The 19354-nt window shown below is 32.7% G+C and overlaps 1 protein-coding gene across 1 annotated transcript in view; it reads left to right on the forward strand.

The window, feature by feature from the left end:
• Positions 1-19354, forward strand: part of LOC148946546 (rac GTPase-activating protein 1-like) — a 137435-nt gene that overhangs the window by 93490 nt on the left and 24591 nt on the right. The window contains exon 9 of the mRNA XM_089097037.1: positions 15045-15191. Coding sequence (XP_088953163.1) covers positions 15045-15191 — 147 coding nt within the window. The remainder of the gene's footprint in view (positions 1-15044; positions 15192-19354) is intronic.

The following is a 19354-nucleotide window of genomic DNA, read 5'->3' on the forward strand; positions in this document are numbered from 1 at the left end:
GTCTTTAAAACTCACTCACTTGTTAGGAGATTGTGGAGAATATTATCCTGTCATTTTCCAGAAGAATTGTTGGGGCTTCTGTTGGTTACCCCTACAACAATGCTGTTTCTGCTAGGGATAGTTAGATAGATCCAAAGGCATTCGTGAGGGTTAGAAGCTAAGAGTTCTTCGGAACAGTAGCATATTATTCCTCTGCCACTTTCATCTTTCAGGTTTAAGGCAGTGGTAGTGTAGCCATCCAGTGAACTTGATACCATTCGCAAAAAAATCTGTTTACTTTCTTTGATTGCTTGGATACACTCACGCTATTTTGATTTGGTTAAATCTTAAGAGCAGAAGTAGCCCCGAAAGTTTGAACATAATACCCTCAATCGTTCTTTGGATACTGCTGATATGCCTTTTTGGTAGTTTGCATTATAACTGTGCAAATCTATTTAATCTTAAAGCAACATTTTTTTTTTAAACATATGGGGCAATTGAGAGGGTTGGAGTGGAGGGGGGACTTATTGCCCTCCAATCACTTTTGACTATTAAAAAGGGCATCAGCCCTTTCTATTTTCAATCGAATGAGCCCTTTTCGAAGTTTCCGCGACAACTCCTTCGATACGAAGTGCCCTGGTCTTAACAACAACAACAAAAAATATCACTAATCACTTTCGACTATTAAAAAGGGTACTAGCCCTTTGAATATCCAATCGAATAAGCCATTTTCCAATTTACTTAAACGAAGATTTCAATAAAAACCTTATATGCCCCCAGGGCATAATTTATAACCCTTGCCCTGAGGGTTTTGGGCGAGCGTCCTCCACAAAAGCATATTTTCTATCTGTAAAGCAACAACGCTTAGCGAATTGGCTAACTAAAAGTTTTTATTGGATGTGTTTGGGGGAATGATGGGTGTGGGAGGGGGGGTGGCTATTTGCCCTCCAATCATTTTCGACTATTAAAAAGGATACTAGCCCTTTGAATTTCCAATCGAATGAGCTTTTTTTGAAGTTTCTACGACAACGCCTTCTATAAAAACCTTATATGCCCCCAGGGCATAACTTATAACCCTTGCCCTGAGGGTTGTGGGGGAGTATCCTTCTCAAAAACATATTTTCCATCCGAAAATCAACTACGCTGAACAAAATGGCTATCTCAAAATTTTGATTGGATGTGTTTGGGGGAATGATGGGCTTGGGGGGGGCTTGTTGCCCTCCAATCACTATCGACTACTGAAAAAGGCACTAGCGACTTCAACCTTCAATTGAATGAGCCCTTTTCGAAGTTTCTACAACAACTCCTTCGATACGAAGTGCCCGGGTATGGAGAAAAAAAAAACAAAAACACATTGTGCCCACATCGTTCTTTACTTAGGCAGCGCTGGCGCGCTGCCTATGCTTATTCTGCAATGAGAACGGACAAGCGGAGTTCTTGACCGAAATATATACATTGTACTCTACGTTTTTTACTTGCTGTTATTTTCGTCGTTTCTTTCTTTAGCTTTTTTTCGTTTTGTCTCTCCTTCCTCTCCTGTGTTCGTCCCTGTGTCTTATTGCAGGTGTTGTAGGTTTTTGCTTAGTAATTTAGAGGATAAGTTAAATCTTATCGATATTTCATCTCAAATAAATGATCCCACTGATGTTTGGTGCATAAGATAATGACATTTGATTTCTTTATATTACACTCTTTTTCATTTTATCCTTCCTGAAGTTAGGGGTTCTTTTTTTCCTTTTTTTTTATATATATATAGTTTATATGGTGGTCTCAGTAGTAAGAGTACAATGCATTGAAAACCTACACGCAAACCTACGCCTAAGGCATGGATATGTGTGTAGGTTTTAAACGAATTGTACGGTTACCAGGGTCATTTGCATAGAGGTATCATTTCTATAGAAGGTATAGTAATTTGAAATATCATATGGAATTTGCTTGAAGGTATATACTTTGCGTACGTGCCCCTACCAAACAGTTTGGTTATAATATGGTCTGGTTCAATTTTTCTCTGGCACAATTAACTGAATTTATATTTCATTATAAACAAGTTTTTTTTTTTTTATGTTAGGTACGTGTCGGAAAAACAGCTGTATATTTTTAGTTTTCTTTAAATTACATATTAGTAAGAGAATTGAATTCAAAGAGAATAGTTTTTATTTGCAAGGATATTAGTAGAGGAAAAAAATGAGGAGTGCATTTACATTATTGGAGATTAATGATGGAGCTAACAACAGTGATGTAATTACTTCTTTAGTTTACGAGATTTGCGAATTTTTTGCAAAGAGGTATTAGCGTAAAGGTATTGCGATGGTTAAGAATGTAAGGTATGAAATTTGCCCATTGTTAGCATTATTTCATTGTACTTTCCAGGATTTGTCGAACTTTCTCTTTGGTGACTCAATTTTGCACGTGGAGAGCTCCCCGCGGAAGTGGCCGGGGGAAATCGTCCGCAGGGTTGGCCACGCCGGGGGGGTATTTTCTGTGGGAGATGGGGTATTTTCTGCGGACGACTGTCTCCGCGGGGTACTCTTTCTGGGGCGCCTTTGTCTGGGGGGCGGGGGAGATTTCCAGGAAAAATTTCCAGGGGAGGGGGGATTTCGCCAATGATTTGAACAACAATCACATACTAATATAAAAAACAAACCTTTCTCAAGTGAAAGTAGGCTTAGGAGAATATCCCAGGCCTAATTGTGCGCCTGAAATTTTCCTGGGGAAATTTTAAGTGAAAATAGAATTTTTTAAGGGGACTTTACGGGGGTGGGGACTGTCACAGGGGGGGGGGACTTACCATGGAGGTATTTTTCGGGGGCGTATTTTTAATGGAAGAGGGGGGGGATTTAAACGCATTATATGAAAAACTATCTGAAAACTAATAAAAAGTTTTTTAAACTGGTAGTAAATAGAAATATTAAAGCCTTATACGAACAAAAATCATTCCGTATATGCGGGGCCACCCCCTCCTCAATACCTAGCTTTTTACGATAATGTGTGACACCCAAATTAATTAACAACGACTCGCCTGAAACACACGGCCCTGAAATTAGATTAACAAGCATTTTCGAACTACGAATGTTGCTCCTTAATTTTAGTTGAAAAAATTGCTCTGTATTTAATAGATTAACGGTTAACCAAAATATTCTAATTATGATGATAATTAAAAATTGTTTTCTTTTCAGTTTTTCCCAAAAACTTTTGCATTTTTCTGTTAACCAAATGGAAAAGGAGGAAAAAATCCGTCGTCAAATAATATCAAGAGAGCGTACATACATACATAGAGTTCGATGGGACTTTAGGTTTTAATTGACAATAGCTGAATTAATGTCGACTTAGTGTTTTACCCTCGGCAGCAGGGTTGACTAAAATGTTGCACGCTCCTGTTACCGCATAGATTAATCCCACTTGTTTATGGAATAGCAACACTGGTTTTGACAAAGAGAGAAATTGCATTCTAGTCTAATTAGACGAAATATATTATATTTTAAAATGTATTCCGTGATTAAGAGAGTTTTACGATGTTAAAAAACAAACTATTTCATCGCATGGAAGGTAAGGGGGAGGGCGGGGGCAATTCTTTGTGCAGACTAATTTTTTCTTCTGTAAAAAAGGGGGGTGTCCAGGGGGGAGGTTCTCCGGCCGCAATTGGACCAGTTTTTTTTTTCCAAAAGCGTGAGTTAACTTTTAAATTAAATTTTAGGTCTTTTGTCTTAGGGATTTGCTCCTCAAATTTTTAAATTGAAAAATGAGTGTGCTGTTCTATTATTAAAGAGAATCTTTCTAGCTTTTATCATCAAAAATGTGGAATTTTGTAGTTTGGACAGAGTAGCAGGATTTTGTACTGGACTTAATTTTGAATGAGGAGGAGTGTTTCCAATTTTTTTTTTTCCGTAAAAGTTAGATAACTTATAAAACTAATTTTAGGTACATTATCTTAGTGAGATGATAATAAAATTTTTAAATTTAAAAATTATGGTGATGGTCTATAATTAAATAGAATATTTCATGATTTTATAAACAAAAATGGGGAATTTTGTAGTTTTGACAGAGTAGAAGGATTTTGTACGGGACTTAATTTTACATGTGGAGGTGGGTTTCCAAATTTTTTTTTTAGGAAACGTGAGCTAACTTTTAAATTAAATTTTATGTCTTTTGTCTTTGGGATTTGCTCCTCAAATTTTTAAATAGATATATGAGTGAGCTGTTCTATTAGTAAAGAGAATCTTTCAAGCTTTTATCATCAAAAATGTGGAATTTTGCAGTTTTGACAGAGTAGAAGGATTTTGTACGGGGATTAATTTTACATGAGGAGGGGGTTTCCAGGGGTGAAATTTTCAGGGGAAACTTTACAGATTTTTTTTCCGGAAACGTGAGCTAACTTTTAAATTAAATTTTAGGTCTTTTGTCTTAGGGATTTGCTCCTCAAATTTTTTATATTGAAAAATGAGTGTGCTGTTCTATTAGTAAAGAGAATCTTTCAAGCTTTTATCATCAAAAATGTGGAATTTTGCAGTTTTGACAGAGTAGAAGGATTTTGTACGGGGATTAATTTTACATGAGGAGGGTTTCCAGGGGTGAAATTTTCAGGGGAAACTTTACAGATTTTTTTCCGGAAACGTGAGCTAACTTTTAAATTAAATTTTAGGTCTTTTGTCTTAGGGATTTGCTCCTCAAATTTTTAAATTGAAAAATGAGTGTGCTGTTCTATTAGTAAAGAGAATCTTTCAAGCTTTTATCATCAAAAATGTGGACTTTTGCAGTTTTGACAGAATAGAAGGATTTTGTACGGGGATTAATTTTACATGAGGAGGGGGGTTTCCAGAGGTGAAATTTTCAGGGGGAAACTTTACAGATTTTTTTTTTCCGGAAACGTGAGATAAATTTTAAATTAAATTTTAGGTCTTTCCTCTTAGGGATTTGCTCCTCAAATTTTTAAATTGAAAAATGAGTGTGCTGTTATATTAGTAAAGAGAATCATTCATGCTTTTATCATCAAAAATGTGGGATTTTGGAGTTTTGACAGAGTAGAAGGATTTTGTACGGTGATTAATTTTACATGAGGACGAGGGTTTCCAAAGGTGAAATTTTCAGGGGGAAATTTTACACAAATACTTCTAAGGCACTACAAATAACATAATCAACTTTAGAGGGCAGTTTATCTCTAAAAGAGGGGTTATTATTTCCTTACTAAATTTTTATTCTTTTTTAAGGAGGAGGAGGAAGATTCATACAATAACAAACTTTTTATTTTTACATCTCTAAATCAGATCAGAAAAATAGAATAACATTTTAAGATTTCATAAACAATCATACGTTAACTAATTTCTTTTCTTCTGTACCAGGGAGTCATTATTTTATACTAAATTGTTTCTTCTTTTCTAGGAAATCACCGATTTGACAGACCCAATGAAAAGTGCAAGGACTGATAATGCCACATCACTAAAATGGTCGACGATGCATAACCCATCCATACCTCATCACCCCCCGTCCAACCCGTTAATTCCAACGCAATCTGCCACTCATCATGAGATGCCTGACCTTTTGGGTGATCATATTGAGTTAGAAATATCATTTTTTTGTGACTGTTCAATTTATAAGGGACATTATCATGATTTTGAGCATTCTAATGATTCTACTACAGCATGCTTAGACAGTGTGGACATAGGGATAGACGAGAAGAATCTGGAGGAAATGAGGAGAAGAATCATACATGATATGGAGAGAAATTTATACAAATTGCAAGAAAGATCGTATAAAAAAAGATTAAATGGGAAAGAAAAGGGAGAAGAAGATCGAAAGAAGAGACATGGTAAAGAGGGCTATCTTTACAGAGATATATCAACATACAGTTTAAAAGACTGTGATGAAAACTCAAAGAAAATTGCGCTTAGTGCTAGATATAACAGTGAATATTATGATAAAGATGATCTAAGAGACGAGAAAAAGTGGTTATTAAAGAGACAACATAAGAGGCTATTCAATAGAATGGATATGCCAGTGATCTATCAAATGACATTGAGAATAAGAAGGAGAGCCCTAATATCACCAAGGAAATTAAAGACGTTGTGTTATGGATTTCAGAAATAAAGTTTCATATATTTATTATTATTATTTTCTTAAGCTTAAGGGTCGAGGTTTGAGAATTTTAAGAGACTATTTTACACATTTTAATATATTTATTCAGATGACTACTGACTCAATACGGGATACAACCTGATAACCAAATTCAATATTTGTTATCTACCAGAAACTTCAAGGAAAATAAGCAGCTCAACATTAACTATTTTACCGCTTGATAATTTTCAGACTGAAAAGATCAAAAGATATAAAAACTTTTTATATCTTCTACGTAAAAATTTAGAATAGAACTTTAAATTTCTTTATGTGTTGATGAACTTAAAAACTGATGTGGAAGATTTTTATTTTTCTCTGGAGAAATTAGAATTGAAATATAAGTTCTTTAATAAAATTCGGAATTGAGTTAACTTTTAATGATCACCGAATAACTTTTTCTATCTTCTACGAAAAATTTGGATCACTACTTTAAATTTTTCCATCTCTTTGAGAAAATCTGAACTGAAATGAAAAATTTTTAGTTTCTCTGGGAAAAAATAGAATTGATCTGTAAGTTATTTCTTTTTCATTGAGAAAATTCAGAAGAGAACTTGAACTTTTCTTCACCTCATTGAGAAAATTAGAAATTAAATGAAGCTTTTTATCTTCCTGGAAAATATTCACATTCATAGTATAACTTTTCGTATCTTCTACACTAAAATTTAGAACATTACTTTAAAGTTGTTTATGTCTTTCGGGAAAATTACAGAATTAAAGTGGAGCTCCTTATCTTCATAGTGAAATATTCATGATCAAGGTGTAACTTTTTATATCTTCTACAAAAAATTTGGATGAAAGCTTTAAATCTATGTCTTTGGGGAAAAATCTGAATTGAAGTGGAACCTTTTTATATTATTTGGAAAAATATAATTGATCAATAACTAATTTCTTTTTTTTATTGAGAAAAATCAGAAGAGAAGTTAAACTTTTATTCACTTCCATGAGAAAATTTAAAATTGAAGTACAACTTTGTCTTTCGTGAAAATATTCACACTTGAGTTTTTTATCTTCATTGAAAATACTCACAATCAAAGTATAACTTTTTCTTGCAAAATATAAAATACTTTTTACAAACCCAAAAGATTTCTAACAACATTAAAAATAGTTATTACAGAATATAAAAGGTCAACCAAAATCCACAGCAGGTCTTACAAAACAGAAATAATTCTTAAAAAATACAAAAAGTTTTAAGAAATCCAAAATAGTTCTTACAAAACAAAAATTATTCGTAATAAATACAAAAATACTTTACACAAATCCACAATAGTTCTAACAGAATATAAAATACTTGGTGCAAAATACCAAATACTTGCTTCAAGACACTAAATTTCTAACAACATCCCAAATAGTTATTATAGCATACAAAAAATTCAAACTTATTCCGAAAATAATTCTTACAAAGCAGAAACAATTCTTGCAAAATAAAAAAGTTGTAAGAAAATCGAAAATATTTCTTAAACAACAAAAACTATTCTTAAAAAAAGAAAAAATCCTTTACACAAATCCAAAATAGTTTTAACAGAATTAAAAATAGCTTATGCAAAATATGAAATACTTGTCACAAAGCACGAAAATTCTAACAACACATAAAGTACTTCTTACAGAATACAAGAAGTTCAAACAAATCCAAAAAATAGTTCTTAAAAAATAAAAATCATTCTTACGAAATACAAAAATATTTTATACAAATCCAAAATAGTACTAACATAATAAAAAATAGTTGTTGCAAATCTTGATATACTTGTTACAAAACAAAAATATTTCTTAAAACATCAAAAATAGTTCTTACAGAATATAAAAAGTTGAAACAAAATCAAAATTGTTATTAATAATAATAAATAATTCTTAAAAAATATAAACATTTATAATAAATCCAAAATATTTCTTACAAAACAAAAATTATTCGTAGTAAATACAAAAATACTTTACACAAATCCACAATAGTTCTAACAGAATAAAAAAAATACTTGGTGAAAAATACCAATCTGTGTCGTCAATGTGTCGCCTCTGTGTCGTCTCTGTGTCGTCTCTGTGTCGTCTGTGTCATCTCTGTGTTTGCAACTACATGCTATTTGTATGCCTTTCCTTGGCACCTTTCCAAACGAGCGGGGATTCCCCACTGGTTCCTACACATTGCAAAAAGTGAGCAGTACGAAAACTCCACGTTTTCAACCATACTGGTTTTTTAGGGACCAATCGGGAGAGATATGTAAAGTCGACATAGCTTTATTTCATTTTTTTTAAGGTTCATTTAGACCGAGGTTACGTGCGCGCACGTAACCTCGTCTAAATGAACCTTAAAAAATGAAATAAAGCTATGTCGACTTTGCATATCTCTCCCGATTGGTCCCTAAAAAACCAGTCTGGTTGAAAACGTGGAGTTTTCGTACTGTATAATGTGGGAACATGGGGAATCCCCTATTTAGTTGCATATTAGCATGTGTTGAAATTCAGGCTCGAGCAAATATTGATTACATAGAGTAGTATTTTACATACAGATAATTTTGTTTTGTACGAACTATTTTAGATTTCTTAGAAACTTTATATTTTTCAAGAATTATTTATGTTTCGTAAGAATTTTGATGTTTGTGGAACATGGTCTGTAAGAACTATTTTGATGTTTTAAGAAATATTTTTGTTTTGTAACAAGTATTTCAAGTTTTGCAACAACTATTTTTTATTCTGTTAGTACTATTTTGGATTTGTCTAAAATATTTTTGTATTTCGTAAGAATTATTTTTGTTTTTTAAGAACTCTTTTTGGGAGTTGTTTGAACTTCTTGTAATCTGTAAGAAGTACTTTCGGTGTTGTTAGAATTTTCGTGCTTTGTGACAAGTATTTCATATTTTGCAGAAGCTATTTTAATTCTGTTAAAACTATTTTGGATTTGTATAAAGGATTTTTCTATTTTTAAGAATAGTTTTTGTTGTATAAGAACTATTTTCGATTTTACTACAACTTTTTGTATTTTGTAAGAATTTTTTCTGCTTTGTAAGAATGATTTTCGGAATATGTTTGAATTTTTTTGTGTTCTGCAATAAATAATTTGGGTTTTTCTATAAATTTAGTATGTTTAAGAAAGTATTTGATACTTAGCACCAAGTATTTTATATTCTATTAGGAATATTGTGGAGTTGTGTAAAGTATGTTTGTATTTATTACGAATAATTTTTGTCTTGTAAGAACTATTTTGGATTTCTTAAAACTTTTTGTATTTTTTAAGAATTATTTCTGTTTTGTGAGAACTGCTTTGGATTTTGTTTGAACTTTTATATTCTGTAAGAACTATTTTTAATGTTGTTAGAAATCTTTTGGTTTTGTAACAAGTATTTTGTATTTTTCAAGAAAAAGTTATACTTTGATCGTTAATATTTTCAATGAAGATAAAAAACTCCAGTGTGAATATTTTCCCGAACGACAAAGTTGTACTTCAATTTTAAATTTTCTCAAGGAAGTGAAGAAAAGTTTAACTTCTCTTCTGAGTTTTCTCAATAAAAAAAAAAGAAATTAGTTATTGATCAATTATATTTTTCCAAATAATATAAAAGGTTCCACTTCAATTCAGATTTTTCCCCAAAGACATAAATTTAAAGCTTTCATCCAAATTTTTTGTAGAAGATATAAAAAGTTACACATTGATCATGAATATTTCACTATGAAGATAAGGATCTCCACTTTAATTCTGTAATTTTTTCCGAAAGACATAAACAAATTTAAATTAATGTTCTAAATTTTAGTGTAGAAGATAGGAAAAGTTATAGTATGAATATGAATATTTTCCAGGAAGATAAAAAGCTTCATTTAATTTCTAATTTTCTCAACGAGGTGAAGAAAAGTTCAAGTTCTTTTCAGAATTTTCTCAATGAAAAAAGAAATAACTTACAGATCAATTCTATTTTTTTCCCAGAGAAACTAAAAATTTTTCATTTCAGTTCAGATTTTCTCAAAGAGATTGAAAAATTTAAAGTAGTGATCCAAATTTTTCATAGAAGATAGAAAAAGTTATTCTGTGATCATGAAAAGTTAACTCAAGTCCGAATTTTATTAAAGAACTTACATTTCAATTCTAATTTCTCCAGAGAAAAATAAAAATCTTCCACATCAGTTTTTAAGTTCATCAACACATAAATAAATTTAAAGTTCTATTCTAAATTTTTCCGTAGAAGATAGAAAAAGTTTTTATATCTTTTGGTCTTTTCAGTCTGAAAATGATCAAGCGGTAAAAAAGTTAATGTTGAGCTGTTCATTTTCCTTGAAGTTTCTGGTAGATAACAAATATTGAATTTGGTTATCAGGTTGTATCACGTATTGAGTCAGTAGTCATCTGACTAAATATATTAAAATGAGGAAAATAGTCTCTTAAAATTCTCAAACCTCGACCCTTAAGCCTAAGAAAATAATAATAATAAATATATGAAACGTTATTTCTGAAATCTATAACACAATATCTTTAATTTCCTTGGTGATATTAGGGATCTCCTTCTTATTCTCAATGTCACTTGATATATCACTGGCATATCCATTCTATTGAATAACCTCTTATGTTGTCTCTTAAATAACCACTTTTTCTCGTCTCTTAGATCATCTTTATCATAATATTCAATTTTATATCTATCACTAAGCGCATTTTTCTTTGAGTTTTCATCACAGTCTTTTAAACTGTATGCTGAGATATATCTGTAAAGATAGCCCTCTTTACCATGTCTCTTCTTTCGAGCTTCTTCCCCCTTTTCTTTCCCATTTAATCTTTTTTTATAAGATCTTACTTGCAATTTGTATAAATTTATCTCCATATCATGTATGATTCTTCTCCTCATTTCCTCCAGATTCTTCTCGTCTATCCCTATGTCCACACTGTCTAAGCATGCTGTAGTAGAATCATTAGAATGCTCAAAATCATGATAATGTCCTTTACAAATTGAACAGTCACAAAAAATGATATTTCTAACTCAATATGATCACCCAAAGGGTCAGGCATCTCATGATGAGTGGCAGATTGCGTTGGCATTAACGGCTTGGAAGGAGGTGATGAGGTATGGATGGGCTATGCATCGTCGACTATTTGAGTGATGTGGCATGATCAGTCCTTACACTTGTCATTGTGTCTGTCAAATCTTGGATTTCCTAGAAAAGAAGAAACTATTTAGTATAAAATAATGACTCCCTGCTACAGAAGAAATGAAATTAGTGACAGACTGATTGTTTTTGAAAGCTTAAAATTTTATTCTATTTTCTGATCTGATTTAGAGATGTAAAAATAAAAAGTTTGTTATTGTATGAATCTTCCTCCTCCTCCTTAAAAAGAAGAAAAATTTAGTAAGGAAATAATAACCCCTCTTTTAGAGATAAATTGCCCTCTAAAGTTGATTCTGTTATTTGTAGTGCTTTAGAAATATTTGGGTAAAATTTCCCCCTGAAAATTTCACCTCCGGAAACCCTCTTCGCCATGTAAAAATTAACCCCCGTACAAAATCCTTCTACTCTGTCAAAACTCCAAAAGCCCACATCATTTTTGATGATAAAAACTTGAAAAATTCTCTTTATTAATAGAACAGCACACTCATTTTTCAATTTAAAAATTTGAGGAGCAAATCCCTAAGACGAAAGACCTAAAATTTAATTTAAAAGTTAGCTCACGTTTCCGGAAAAAAATCTGTAAAGTTTCCCCTGAAAATTTCACCCCTGGAAACCCCCCTCCTCATGTAGAATTAATCCCCGTACAAAATCCTTCTACTCTGTCAAAACTGCAAAAGTCCACATTTTTTATGATAAAAGCTTGAAAGATTCTATTTACTCATAGAACAGCACACTCAATTTTCAATTTAAAAATTTGAGGAGCAAATCCCTAAGACAAAAGACCTAAAATTTAATTTAAAAGTTAGCTCACGTTTCCGGAAAAAAATCTGTAAAGTTTCCCTGAAAATTTCACCCCTGAACCCCTCCTCATGTAAAATTAATCCCCGTACAAAATCCTTCTATTCTGTCAAAACTGCAAAATTCCACATTTTTGATGATAAAAGCTTGAAAGATTCTCTTTACTAATAGAACAGCACACTCATTTTTCAATTTAAAAATTTGAGGAGCAAATCCCTAAGACAAAAGACCTAAAATTTAATTTAAAAGTTAGATCACGTTTCAGGAAAAAAAATCTGTAAAGTTTCCCCTGAAAATTTCACCCCTGGAAACCCCTCCTCATGTAAAATTAATCCCCGTACAAAATCCTTCTACTCTGTCAAAACTGCAATAGTCCACATTTTGGAGGATAAAAGCTTGAAAGATTCTCTTTACTAATAGAACAGCACACTCATTTTTCAATTTAAAAATTTGAGGAGCAAATCCCTCAGACGAAAGACCTAAAATTTATTTTAAAAGTTAGCTCACGTGTCCGGAAAAAAAAAATTTGGAAACCCTCCTCCCCATGTAAAATTAATTCCCGTACAAACTCCTTCTACTCTGTCAAAACTACAAAATTCCACATTTTTGATGATAAAATCATGAAAGATTCTATTTAATAATATAACAGCACACTATTTTTTAAATTTAAGATTTTTATTATCAAATCACTCCTACTCCAGACATACAATTTATTTAAACAGTTATCGCAATTTTCCGGAAAAAAAAAAATTTTCCCAAATCCTCCTACTGCACAATAAAGAACATTACACAATACCGCTACTCTGTCAACAAGCAACAAGTCCACATTTTTTATTATAAAAGCTTGAAAGATTCTCTTTACTAATAGAACAGCACACAAATTTTTCAATTTAAAAATTTGAGGAGCAAATCCCTAAGACAAAAGACCTAAAATTTAATTTAAAACTTAACTCACGCTTTCGGAAAAAAAAAACTGGTAAAATTTGCCTCGGAACACCTCCCCCCGGGAAACCCCCCTTTTTTACAGAAGAAAAATTAGTCGGCACATAGAATTGCCCCCTCCCGCCCCCTTACTTTAACAGAGAGGAAAAAGTTTTTTTTTTTAAATAGTAAAAATATATTAATAACGGAAAAAAATTGAAAAAAGAATATATTTCGTCTAATTATACTAGAATGCAATTTCTCTCTTTGTCAAAACCCGTGTTGCTATTCCATAAACAAGTGGGATTAATCTATGCGGTAACAGGAGCGTGCAAAATTTTATTCAACCCTGCTGCCGAGGGTAAAACACTAAGTCGACATTAAGTCAGCTATTGTCAATTAAAACCTAAAGTCCCATCGAACTCTATGTATGTATGTACGCTCTCTTGATATTATTTTGACGACGGATTTTTTCCTCCTTGTCCATTTGGTTAACAGAAAAATGCAAAAGTTTTTGGCAAAAACTGAAAAGAAAACAATTTTTAATTATCATCATAATTAGAATATTTTGGTTAACCGTTAATCTATTAAATACAGAGCAATTTTTTCAACTAAAATTAAGGAGCAACATTCGTAGTTCGAAAATGCTTGTTAATCTAATTTCAGGGCCTTGTGTTTCAGGCGAGTCGTTGTTAATGAATTGGGGTGTCACACTTTAGCGTAAAAAGCTAGGTATTGAGGAGGGGTAGCCCCTCATATACGGAATGATTTCTGTTCGTATCAGGCTTTAATCTTGCTCTTTACTACCAGTTGAAAAAACTTTTTATTAGATTTCAGTTAGTTTTTCAGATAATGCCGTGAAATCCCCCCTCTTCCATGAAAAATACTCCCACGAAAAATACCTCCATGGTAAGTCCCCCCCCCTTTGAAAGTCCCCACCCCCGGAAATTCCCCTTAAAAAATTCTATTTTCACTTAAAATTTCCCCAGGAAAATTTCAGGCGCACAATTAGGCCTGGGATATTCTCCTAAGCCTACTTTCACTTGAGAAAGGTTTGTTTTTTATATTAGTATGTGATTGTTTTTCAAATCATTGGCGAAATCCCCCCTCCACAGCAACTTTTTGCTGGACCTGTCCCCCGCCCCACAGAAATATTCTCCCCTGACAAATTCCCCCCGCGGAGACATTCTTCTGCAGAAAATACCCCATCTCCCACAGAAAAAACCCCCCAGACGATGCCAACCCTGCGGAAGATTTCCCCCGTACAATTCCGCTGGGAGATCTCCACGTGTAAAATTGAGTCGCCAAAGAGAAAGTTCGACAAATCCTGGAAAGTACAATGAAATAATGCTAACAATGGGTAAATTTCATACCTGGCATTCTTAACCATCGCAATACCTTTACGCTAATACCTCTTCGCAAAAAATTCGCAAATATCGTAAACTAAAGAAGTAATTACATCACTGTTGCTAGCTCCATCATTAATCTCCAATAATGTAAATGCACCCCTCATTTTTTTCCTCTAATAATCTCATTTAAAATAAAAACTATTCTCTTTTAATTCAATTCTCTTAATAATATGTAATTTAAAGAAAACTAAAAATATACCCCTGTTTTTCCGACACGGACCTAACCTAAAAAAAAAAAAAACTTTTTTATCATTAAAATTAAATTAATTTAATTTTGCCATAAAAAAATTGAAGCAGACAATATTATAACCAACAGGTTTGGTACGGGCCCGTATGCACAGTATATACCATCAAGCAAATTCAATATCATATTTCAAATTACTAAACCATCTATAGAAATGATACCTCTATGCAAATGACCCTGGTAACCGTCCAATTCGTTTAAAACCTACACACATATCCATGCCTTAGGCGTAAGTTTGCGTGTAGGTTTTCAATGCATTGTACTCTTACTACTGGTCTCTTTGTGTGGTTTTCTCTTTTTTTTCTGTTTCAATATTGTTGTAATTCACAATGTTGTTTTTGAAATATCTGCAGAAAAAGAAAGACTAATTCAGTGATATTAATTTCTTATCGTTTTGGTCTAGACTGTAGCTGTAGACTTTCCGTGTAATTGCCTATTTCACTGTAAACATGAAGCTTAAAGCTATTTGAAGCGAATAAGGGCATTTTATTGTTGCAACCTTGTTACAGGGTGAATTGGCTGATTACGTACCTGATGCTTCTCCCATGGTACCAGCACTGATAGTTCATTGCGTCAATGAAGTTGAGAAAAGAGGTCTTACTGAACAGGGTATATATCGTGTCAATGGAGCTGATACGCAAGTTAGAGAACTGAAGGTAAGATTCTTTATTTATCTTATTATTATCTCTTAGTTTTGTATATTATTTTGTAATTACTGAGACTATTTGTTAAGTCAAATATGTAATTATTATTTAATAATTTTTATATTGCATATTATTAATTAAGATCGTTTATTTTACTTAGTTGTTTAACAAATTATTTGACAATAATTGTAGATATTCTTAGGGAACTCAATTGTTGAGAATTGTTAGGGTCGTTATTGCTGATACATAAGTTAGGGAACTGAAGGTAAGATTCTTTTTTTGATTAAGTGTTGTTTTTTTTTTTATATATATACCCTAACAGTCGAACAATGCTATGTGGACAACAGAAGAATTGCAGGAAATTACCTAGATAGCTAACTGGATAGAAGGAAACATTTTGAGGAAACTAATCTTACTTCATTATATGCAGAGTAATCACAGTTAACACATTATTCATGATGCTAACTGTTATCTTCATTTCTTCCAGTGTTTTTCCACTTTTTCTAAGAGATCTATGTATGTTACGCAATTATCTTTTATTTAATTTAGAAAAATCTGCGAAATGCAGCATTGTGAACTGAAAATTCTGGCTGTTTTTCTGAAACAAAGCGCTATCTATATTTTTTATAGAATTGTCTATAGTCAGGACTTTTTTCGTGTATGTTGTGTTAACGCCACTGCAATTTCTATAGTGGCATCTATAAAATTTTTTATAAATGGTGTTTATTTCAGCACAAGTTTCAAAACTGAACGAAGGCTTATAATACATAAAATAAAATGGTAGAAAAAGTGTAAAACAATAAAAGAAATGAAGATAAAGGATAGCTTCATGCATAATGTGTTAATTATGATTATTCTGCATATTATGAAGTAAGAATTCTGAACATGTTTCCTTCTCGCTAGTTAGGTATCTAGGCAAATACCGAATTGCATATGTGGCTGGATAATCTGGGAAGTCAAAGTCTAAGCAATAATGGTTTTTGGCAAATAAGTTTTCTGTACGTGGTTTCTATTATGCCTTTCTTGCAAACATGATAATCAATGCAGTATAGATCAATGCGTTCACACCCAAGGGCTCTGATATTAGCTTTTTCGAGGAGACATTGGGTAGCCTATATACGGAGGTTGAATAGCCTATATACGATTGAACAGCTATTTTGAAAGACCAGATTTTTTACAGGACAAGTATACTCAGCCAAACTAAGCACCATTGACTCTGGTGCTTACCACTTTCTTACCAAACATTTATAATCTTAAAATTGCAAAAATGTTACTCATACTTGCACATTGACTATTTGTACAATGACTCTCTGGATTTTCGAAGGATTAGGGGTGATAGCCCCATTCCTTTTTGTCGTAATTTCTATTCGTATTAAATTTTTTATTGTAACTCAATGTTATTGTATAGTTTAGGAAAATTGTTATTTAAACTTAACTGCTTAATTATCATTTAATACTTTTTAGTATTACTTTATTATTTAGAAATATTATTTTTTACTTTATTATTTAGTAAGAGTGTTTTTTTATTTAATATTAATGGGCCATAGTTACTTAAATACTTCAGCTATTATTAATATTTAGTATTATTTAACAATTTAGGAAGATTGTGTAATTAATCATCGAAACATTTGGATAAATCTGTGAATTCGTCTGGAAGCCAAAGAGTTTATATAATACGCTGGGGAAATGAGATCGAACTACTTATATAATAAAAAAAATATAATCCGCCATCTAGCGTGGCTTTTAAGTAGTAAATAATTGAATATGATAATACTATATAGAATGGTATATAATTGCTTATTGTTATATTAATGTTGTATATTTGTTGTATATTGCCATATAAGTTTCTAAACCTGAAAGCTCCAAAACTAGGACGGATTTTGTAGGTAAAAAGAAACAGGAAGCGAGACTGCAAAAGATAGCTTAAAAAACAAAACAAACAAAAAAACAGGATCCGCCTTCTAGAGTGGCTTTTTAGTTTTAAACTAATCTAGAAACTTTTTCCACAAAGCAAGTTTTCCAAAGAAAAGTAAAGAGCTCCATTGAGTCAAGAATGAGCAATAATGAAGTCAAATAATCTTTCAAGCGTAAAACTACCACAAATCGCTATCAATAAATATATGAAAGCCAAAATGAACAGAAATTACAATAAATAGCCGAGTCAAAGTCGAAACAAGCAAAAATTAACATGACTAGGGCTGATAACCCCCATGCCTTCTCAAGACCAGAACACAATTTGGCCTTTACTAAAAAAAAAAGAAAAAAAAACAAATGACCGTGGATTTTCAGTTTAATTGACGTATACTGACGTTTCGTCGTTAAAGTTTTGATAATTTTTCATTTATGAAAGTAAGAAAGGTGAAAACATTTCAAACGTATAAACAAAAAACAAATTTGTTTTCAGTAAAGTTCTGTTCGTTTTGAGTTTCATTTATTTATTGATAGTGATTTGTGGTAGTTTTATGCTTGGAAGATTTTTTTACTTTGTTTTGCTCGTCCTTGGCTTAATGGAGCTCTTTACTTTCCTTTAAAAAACTTGTCTTGTGAAAAAGTTGTTTTAATTAATTTCTGTTCGTTTTTATTGAAATAGTATTTTTCATTGACAATCCACAGCCATTTTCTTCAGTATAGTGCAAATTATGTTCTGGTTTTAAGAAGGTATGGAGGTTGTCAAAGACATCATTTCCAAACCTTTCAACTATGCAGAACAAAATGGCTATCTCAAAATTTTGATTTGATGTGTTTTGGGATTTAATGGTCGTAGAGGGGAATGTTGCCCTCCAATTATTTTTGACTAATAAAAAGGGGACTAGCCTTTCAATTCCCAATCAAATGAGCCTTTTTTGATGTTTCTACAAGAGCAAATGGCCATCTGAAAATTTCTATCAGATGAATTTCAGGAAAATACGAGGTTTGGGGGGGATATCCACTCTTTGATTGCTCTTTATCTTGAAAAGGACACTAGAACTTTTGATTACCAATCCAAAGAGTCCCCTCCGAGGTTTATACGATCACCCTTTCTATATAAACCTTATATGCCCCAAGGGCATAACGTACAACCCTTGAAAATACGATCGTGATCGTGAAAATACGAGGATGTGTGGGTATCCACCTTTCGATCACTCTCAATCTTTAAAAGGACACTAGAAATTCTGATTACCAGTTACCATCTGATTACCATTGGAGAAATGGTGGACGTGGGAGGGGTTTTAGTTGCCCTCCAATCACCTTCGACTATGGAAAACAGCACTAGTCCTTTCAATTTTCAATCGGATGAGCCCTTTTCGAAGTTTCTACAACAACTCCTTCGATACGAAATGCCCTGGTCTAAAAAACAAAAACACATTGTGCCCAGATCGCTCTTTACTTAGGCAGCGCTATTGCGCTGTCTATGATAAAAAGGGCACTAGCCGCTTCAATTTCCAATCGAATGAGCCTTTTTCGAAGTTTCTACAACAAATGGACATCTCAAAATTTTTATCAGTTGCATTTCGGGAAAATACGAAGTGTAGGGGGGGGGTATCCCCCTTCCGATCATTCGGAGGGTGGAAAAGCGCAGTAAAACTTCTGATTAGCAATCCAGTGAGCCCCCTTCGAAGTTTATACGACAACCCTTTTCTATATAAACCTTATATGTCCCCTGGGTATAACTTACAACACTTGCTCTGAGGGCTCTAGAGGAGTTGTCAACCTCAAAATACATAATTTCCGGACCATTACACTACGTTGAACAAAATGGCTATCTCAAAATTGTGATTGGATGTGTTTGGAGAAATGTTGGGCGTAGGAGGGGGCTATATGCCCTCCAATCACTTTCGACTATTAAAAATGACACTAGCCCTTTCAATTTCGAATCGAATGAGCCCTTTTCGATGTTTCTACGACAAATCCTTCGATACGAAGTGCTCTGATATAAAACCAAAAAAAAAAAAATAACAATAATACATCGTGCCCACATCGCTCTTTACTTAGACAGGGCTATTGCGCTGCCTATGATATTGAATAAAGTTTCATTATGTATAATACTATAGTACTGGGACCCCCCGTTTCGCCCAGGCCCTGGCACGGGGCAGGGCTTATAAATATTTGGTTTTCTAATTACGCATTAGTATAATAATCAAGTTATTCTTTAGTTTTAAGTCAGGAGGTGTCAGATCAGCAATTTCAAATGAATT

The sequence above is a fragment of the Artemia sp. Qi Xiang Cuo genome, chromosome 11, assembly GCF_049724085.1.
Source record: "Artemia sp. Qi Xiang Cuo chromosome 11, ASM4972408v1, whole genome shotgun sequence".
Lineage (NCBI taxonomy): Eukaryota > Metazoa > Arthropoda > Branchiopoda > Anostraca > Artemiidae > Artemia > Artemia sp. Qi Xiang Cuo.